Consider the following 6,669-nt stretch of genomic DNA (forward strand, 5'->3'; position numbering starts at 1 on the left):
TCACAAGCCAAAATATAGAACTAGCTAAGCAGATTTTGGCCACATAAAGGAAGTGGACTTTAAAAAGCAAAGCACCCACCATACATTGGGATGACTTCCTCATGACACCCCCCCTCCATTTATAACAAGGTCAATGTTATCAGGTTACTTAAGTAGATCTGATTTTTTAAAATACAACCATATATTCATAATGTTATTGCTATTTCTTTCCAATTTTACAAGTCACTTCCTCAGAACATTTTGCTTTCTTTCCTGGAAGGGAAAAGAATTTTGTTTTTGACATTTCATTACCTAAAATGAGACTGCCAACTATGAATTCTAAAAATAAGCTTTAGTAAGAATGCAATAATATATTTTGAAATAAAAACTCAAATCCTTAATTTTGTTTTATTTTATAAGAATGTATTTAAATCTGACATTTTTTGTCTAAAATCTAAACATCTTTTAAAATTGAATAATGAAACAGATAGTTTCATTTTGATATGAAAACAACATTTTGATACAGGGGAAAGATTGTATCTTTTTTAGACTGTCTGTTTTAATTATTGTAAATGAAACAATATGCCACAGTAGGATTTAGGAGACATTATCCTAATTATCACCAAGATTATAGATCATGCTCCTATTTTATCACTTCAAAAAGTTATGCAACATGTTTGTTTTTCAAATTATGTATATTTTTGATATGATTTGACTAATAAGCACAGAAAACCAGAAAAATTATTTTGCCCTTAACTTCCAGCCTTTATTCACAGAAAGGTCTGGAAATTTACAGCCAACCTTCTCTACACTTACTTAGAAGCAAGTTCCACTTTGCTCAAATGAATTTACTTCTAAATAAGTACATTCAAGATACTTTGTACTTTAGAAATTACACCATCTGTATAGAATCTCTGCATCTATCAGAGACCACTAGGCAGAAATCTTTGTTTCGAAGGAGGTATCATTCACATGGGTTTCCTGACCAAAGGTTCTGGAATATGGTCCTAGAACACGTAAGGGCCCTTTAGTCATTTATCATTTTAAATTATGACCGCAATTATTAGGTATATCTGTTTAAGAACAATAAATTTCAAAACGGGAAACTTGATGTAAATATTCTAAATCGGTCTTTTATATATATAAAATTTTAAGTACTGCACAACTTTGACCTACGAAACTGAAAGAGGCTATGACTTGCTCTGTGTAGGGCAGCCTACCTCTTGTTGTTTATAATGGGGTTACAAAATCATGCATATAGCAGGCCACAATATATAGCTGGTGAACTGTGCTTGACTTGGCGGGTCACAAGATGTTCGGCACTACCCTAAATCAACGTGATCACCCAATACCGATTACACTTTTGGAAATATTACCTTGCCACAACTAAGCTCATTTTTCAAACTCTAGAAAGGTAAGAAAAAAAGTTTAAATTCATGGCAATCAGGTTTTGTGTTTTTATTTTAAAGATCATAACTTTGATACATGACAATGAAAGTAATCAAACAAGTCAAAACAGCCACTTTAAATAGGACACAATCAGACTAGTATTACGCCTTCAACAGTTCAAAACATATTGCTATTCTTTCAAGTCAAGCCTGATGAAGAGTTCTAGGAAACTTTAAAGCTTGTGTATTGTTCTGTGATATTTTAGTTAGTCCTGCCAAAATGACTGATGGGTTTCAGAATTTCTCTATAGAGCAAACAGCTACCTATCATTGTTGAGACTAAGGACGCAATTCCAGCACAACAAAGTTGGCATAAACACCACCTGGCATTCTAAATCTGCAGTATGGTTAAAGATAAATCACTGATCAAAAAGTCCTTAAGAATATTTTTATTTAAGACACACAGAACTCTGAAAACGCAGCTCTGACTTAATAATGGCTTGAGTTAGGGAGCAACTGAAAAAAAATTTATAGACAAGTAGCTGATTGCAGCTTACCAAGTAAAACTTTTTGTGATATGCAAATTCTTTAAAAGCCTGATATGGAAACATATCTAGGCAAGTTATTACTGCCACAACTCTGTGAGGCAGAGAGCTAGCAAATAAGATGGAACCTTTTTCAACTTTGGGAAGTATTCTCAACCTATCAAGTGGAACAGCAAGCAAAAACCATATGTAATTAAAGTTTGGCAGGGACACTAGGAGCCCAAATAAAAGTGACTTTGGCACATGATCTTACTACCCAAAAGGGCAGCTACCAGCAGTAGTACAACACTACAAACTGAGCCATTCTATTAGCATTTTAGTCTAACCTGATAAAGAACCAAAAGACTGGTGTTGTAAAAGCCAACCCTGCCAGACGGTATGCCGATGCTGCACAAAGCAATGCAGTATTGATTAGAGGAGGACTCTACCTGGCACTGCAAGGCTGCGTGTTACATCAGTGAAACTATACCCAATTATGACACAGGAGCCATTTCATCAAGATGCTCTGCCACACTCATACAGCACAGACTGAGTCTGTTTCACTCACCTTATGATGGATGCTACATAAGCAAGCCAATCGGTTACAGCTGCACAGGATCAGAACAAATACCAAGTTTTCATTAATAGTAATCAGTATATGCTGATTTATTCTCTTACATACTTACATCTTTTGCCATGTTACCAAATCCAAGAAATCAATTCTTCACTTGTTTGAGCACCACAGGAGGAACGAGGGAAGCCGTGCTATATTCTAAAAACAAAGTTAAAAAACCAAAGTTAGTGAAGTGAAACATTTTAAAACGGAGTTTATTGTTAGGCATTACTTTATTTTCAACAAATGGGCTGAAAAACAACAGGCAGACATACATATTAAATGTAAAACCACTAAAGACTTGCAACAGCTTTCCCTTAAGCAAGGAAAATAAAACTTCAAGATATTTGGCTTCTTCCTTTTGAACATCCAAAGAAAGCCTGAACTGACAGCACAAGATCATGGGGGGAGGGGGGGAGGATACTTTCCAGCCATGTACTAGGAAAGCATTATTATGCTTCATACATAAATACATACACAACCCGCTCTGTGCAAGGGGAGGAGGGATGCCTGTGCCTGACCTGCATTAGAGCAGCTAGGCCTCCGGGGCCCACCCCCTAGAACACTGTCCCAAATCCTAAACTAAATGCACGCTGCCTTGCCAAGCATGCATCCAAGCAGGCCCAGGGAATGTATCTGCTGCTACAAGCTGGTTAAAGAAGGTAGATCCTCAGAGCCCCTGCAAAAAGAAAAGCGGAGGAAAAGCAACATCTATGGTTCACAGAGCAACTCCCGCCAGCCCCCGCCTCCTGCACCTTCCCGCCCCCTCTCCAGGGCCTCAGAAGCCCGAGCAGAGCAATAACTGACGTCTGAAGAAAAAAGATATGGGCCACCCATGCGCCAATCTCACCCTCATTCGCCTCTCACCCGACCCGGGAGAGGAGCGGGCGGGAGGAGGGGTGGGAGAAGCACGAGAGAAGGGGAAGGAGGAAGAGGACCTCCTCTTCGCATCAAACCGTCCCGCCTAAACGTTTCCCCCGCAGCAGCCGCTCCGCCGCTGCCTCTTCCTCTCCCACCTGTCCTCGCCGCCGCCAGCCCTCCTCCTACCCCCCCCCCCGGTGGCCAGAGGCGCCTCCGTACCTGGCCAAGTGGAGGAGGAGAAATAGAGAGCAAACTCCATCCCCCACCACGCACTCCCGAGCAATCCCCCACCCACAGCGCCGCTCTGCACGGAAAAAGAGAGACGGAGATGCCAACTGCACATGTGCAATGCACGGCCCTCCTCAAAACCCCCTCGGGGGTGGGGAGAAGGCAGAGAGGAGGTGTTTCGGCGGCGGCTTCGCCTCTCGCTCTTCCCCCTCGCCAGCCGCCCGGCGAAGTGGCTCGGCTGGGAAAGAAAGGGGCGCTCTGCTCCCCACCCAGCCCTTCGTCGCCCCCAGGAACCATCGGCGGGGCAAGAGGAGCGGCGGGCCAATTAACTCCTCGCTCGCTCCTTTTCTGCGCCCTCCCTCAAATCTGCCCCCTTTCCCCCCTGCCCAGGCTTCCAGAGCAGATTGGGGGTCGGGGGGAGGTCGCGAGGGGCGAGGAGGAGCTCCTGTTTCCCAAGTTCTCCTCCAACGAAGTTTCTCTTTTTTTCCCCCTGCCCATGAAGCCACCTAAACCGCAGCCCCCAAAGCCCGGGACTGACTCCCCTCGAGTTCTGCAAGCCATCCTGCAAAAGGCAAGTCTGTGTGCCAGGACAGACCTGCTTTCCCTGGGAGTAACCCCCCCCCTCCAAAAAAAATAAAGCGACTGAAATTTGTTCCCTCGTCAAACTTGGGATCCTGGTGGGGGGAGAAGGCGAGCGAGCACCGTGGAAGTGGCCGAACCCCCTTCCCGGGCTGCAATCCTGGGCATGCTTAACCGGCAGCAAGCCTCTCTTTCCAGCCCCCCCCCCCCCCGCACGCATTCAGCGGGAGTCGCTTCCGTGTGCATCCTGCATGAAGGCCGGGCTGCACGACCATCCCTCTCCGGAGCGTCATCATCGCCTGCCTGCCTGGCCGCCCCCCAGCCCACACAAGGCTCCCCCTCGCCTGCCCGCTCGGGCTCCTGGCTCAGCTGCCGGCGCCCCTCACACCTGTTCACCGTCCCTCCGCTGAGGAGACCCAAGGGGGGGGGCGCGCGGCGGCTTCCGTTTACCCGCCCCCCATCGCCGCCCCCCACGACGATCCTTCAATTATTGGCTTTTCGGCGGTTGGCAGGAAGGAGAGAAAAATTGAAACTTACACTTTTGTGCGTCCCTCCGGCGTGACGCTGCGCGCTGACGTCACGGGCTGTAACGTGCCCCACATAAGCACACGCGGGGACATTGGTGCTTCCCTCCCCCATCTCATCATCATCACCAACATAACACGCTTCAGCCAGCCTACCGGCGAGGGCGCGCATGCGCGAGCTTTTCGCGCCTTCCCGATGGCACCACGCCTTCCTCCTCCCGGACTGTGGAGCGCGCGGGAATTTAGAGCGCGAGACCAGCCGGCTGTTGCTGACCTTAGGGGCAGCCTGCTGCTGTTTTGCAAGGGCAGCCCGAGGCAGCCTCCTGTTACTCGAGTGACGGGAAAGGACTAATTTCTTTCTGGCACCACCTTGTCCCCAATTAGTTGCTATGGCTGGCTTGGAAGCCTTGTAGACCGAAAGTGGTCAATGTATTGAGACCTTCACTTGCCCTGGTGCCCCGCTAAATGTCTAAATTGTTATTAACTAGTCAACCCTATGGACCCAACTCCAACCTAAAATTGATTAAAACAGGCTTACACCAGAGTAGTGCTTCATGGGTACTGCATTACACTAAAATCTTGCAATGTAAGCCTAAACATATTTATTATACGGTCAGGGCGGTTTACATATAACATTGCAAGGGGATACATGCAACATATCAGTTGACGCAGTTTACATTAGGGAAGGGAATAGTCTCTATTTAGTAGACAATACAGAAAATTTAAGTTGGGTGCAGTGGAGACCTGCAGAGCAAGAGGAAACTTTTATAGTGCTCATGGTATATAAAGCCACATTCACTTGGTTCAACTAGATTTCAAGATTTCATTGGAATCTAGTAAGATTGTATGACTGACCTTATTCATCAATGGATCGCTTTAAATGTGCAGAATTTGCATGAATATAAAATACCTTAAAAGAGTTTGCATTCATATTTGCTTCCTTTGTCATCCCTCCCTATTAAGATTTTTCTGTTTCATCTTAGAAAAGAGCAAGCACCTTAAAGACTAACGACATCTGTGCCAGAGTATGAACTTCCAATGAGTCACCACTCATTGGTTTTAAGGTGTTACTGGACTCTTCCTCTTTTCTGATGCTACTGTCTAACACATCTACCCATCTTGATTGACTAACCAGTGTTTTGAACTACCAGTGTTAGGTGTGTGTGCATACACATGCATACTTTTCTAAAGGTGACTTAAAAGATAAAGATAAAGGTATCCCCCGTGCAAGCGCCAAGTCATGTCTGACCCTGATTTTTAAATTATTTGTCTCACTGGACAGAAGGGTAGGATACAAATGTTATACATAAATAAATGGTGATTTTCTTGCACTATATTTAGATATGATATAATGAAAAAACTAGGAATAACCTTAACAATATCATAGATTCAAGTGGGTAGCCATGTTTGTCTGAAGTAGCACAACAAAATCAGAGTCCAGGCGCCACTGGACTCTGACTTTAAAATATCATGATACACTAAAGATGAAAAATAAAATGTCTGAGGTAAAAATTATTAGTACACTGAAGCGAGAATTTCTAAGGGTAATTTTAGAAAAAATTGTCAAGAGTGCTCCATAGAAAATACAAAGTTTTTAAAAATCATTAATCAATTTTATCTATAAAGAGCCCTCAATTTTTAATTCTGAAGTTCTATAATTCAGAAATCTTTAAAAACTAATTTTATAGCCAACAAACTGAGAACCGCTGCCTATACCAACACATTATTGCACAAAGGGATAACAGTAGCTATATATTTATATTTTCAATTAAAACTGAAACTATAATAACATTTATCTTTATTCTGTATGAGAACGTATTTTCTGAGTTATGAAGTATCTGAAAACATTCAACTTACTTCCTGTTGCTATTTGTTTAATTGCCTATCTGGCAAAGAGACGAAATCCCAAATATATGTGTGTCCCCCACAAAAAAATTCAATTTCTGTTGATGACATAAATCACAACAGGTCTA

General features: G+C 43.6%; 1 protein-coding gene across 10 annotated transcripts in view; it reads right to left on the bottom strand.

The window, feature by feature from the left end:
• The window catches only part of TFDP1 (transcription factor Dp-1), a 94,733-nt gene that overhangs the window by 30,942 nt on the left and 57,122 nt on the right, over positions 1-6,669 (bottom strand). For 2 of the 10 annotated variants that reach the window (XM_077343690.1, XM_077343685.1), the window contains exons 1-3: positions 4,561-4,699; positions 2,578-2,663; positions 1,356-1,385 (exon numbers count right to left, since the gene is read on the bottom strand). In XM_077343690.1, coding sequence (XP_077199805.1) covers positions 1,356-1,385; positions 2,578-2,589 — 42 coding nt within the window. In that variant the 5' untranslated portion in view covers positions 2,590-2,663; positions 4,561-4,699. The other 8 variants (XM_077343688.1, XM_077343686.1, XM_077343689.1 and 5 more) reach the window with 8 other exon arrangements.

Source organism: Paroedura picta, chromosome 6 (genome assembly GCF_049243985.1).
Source record: "Paroedura picta isolate Pp20150507F chromosome 6, Ppicta_v3.0, whole genome shotgun sequence".
Classification (NCBI taxonomy): domain Eukaryota; kingdom Metazoa; phylum Chordata; class Lepidosauria; order Squamata; family Gekkonidae; genus Paroedura; species Paroedura picta.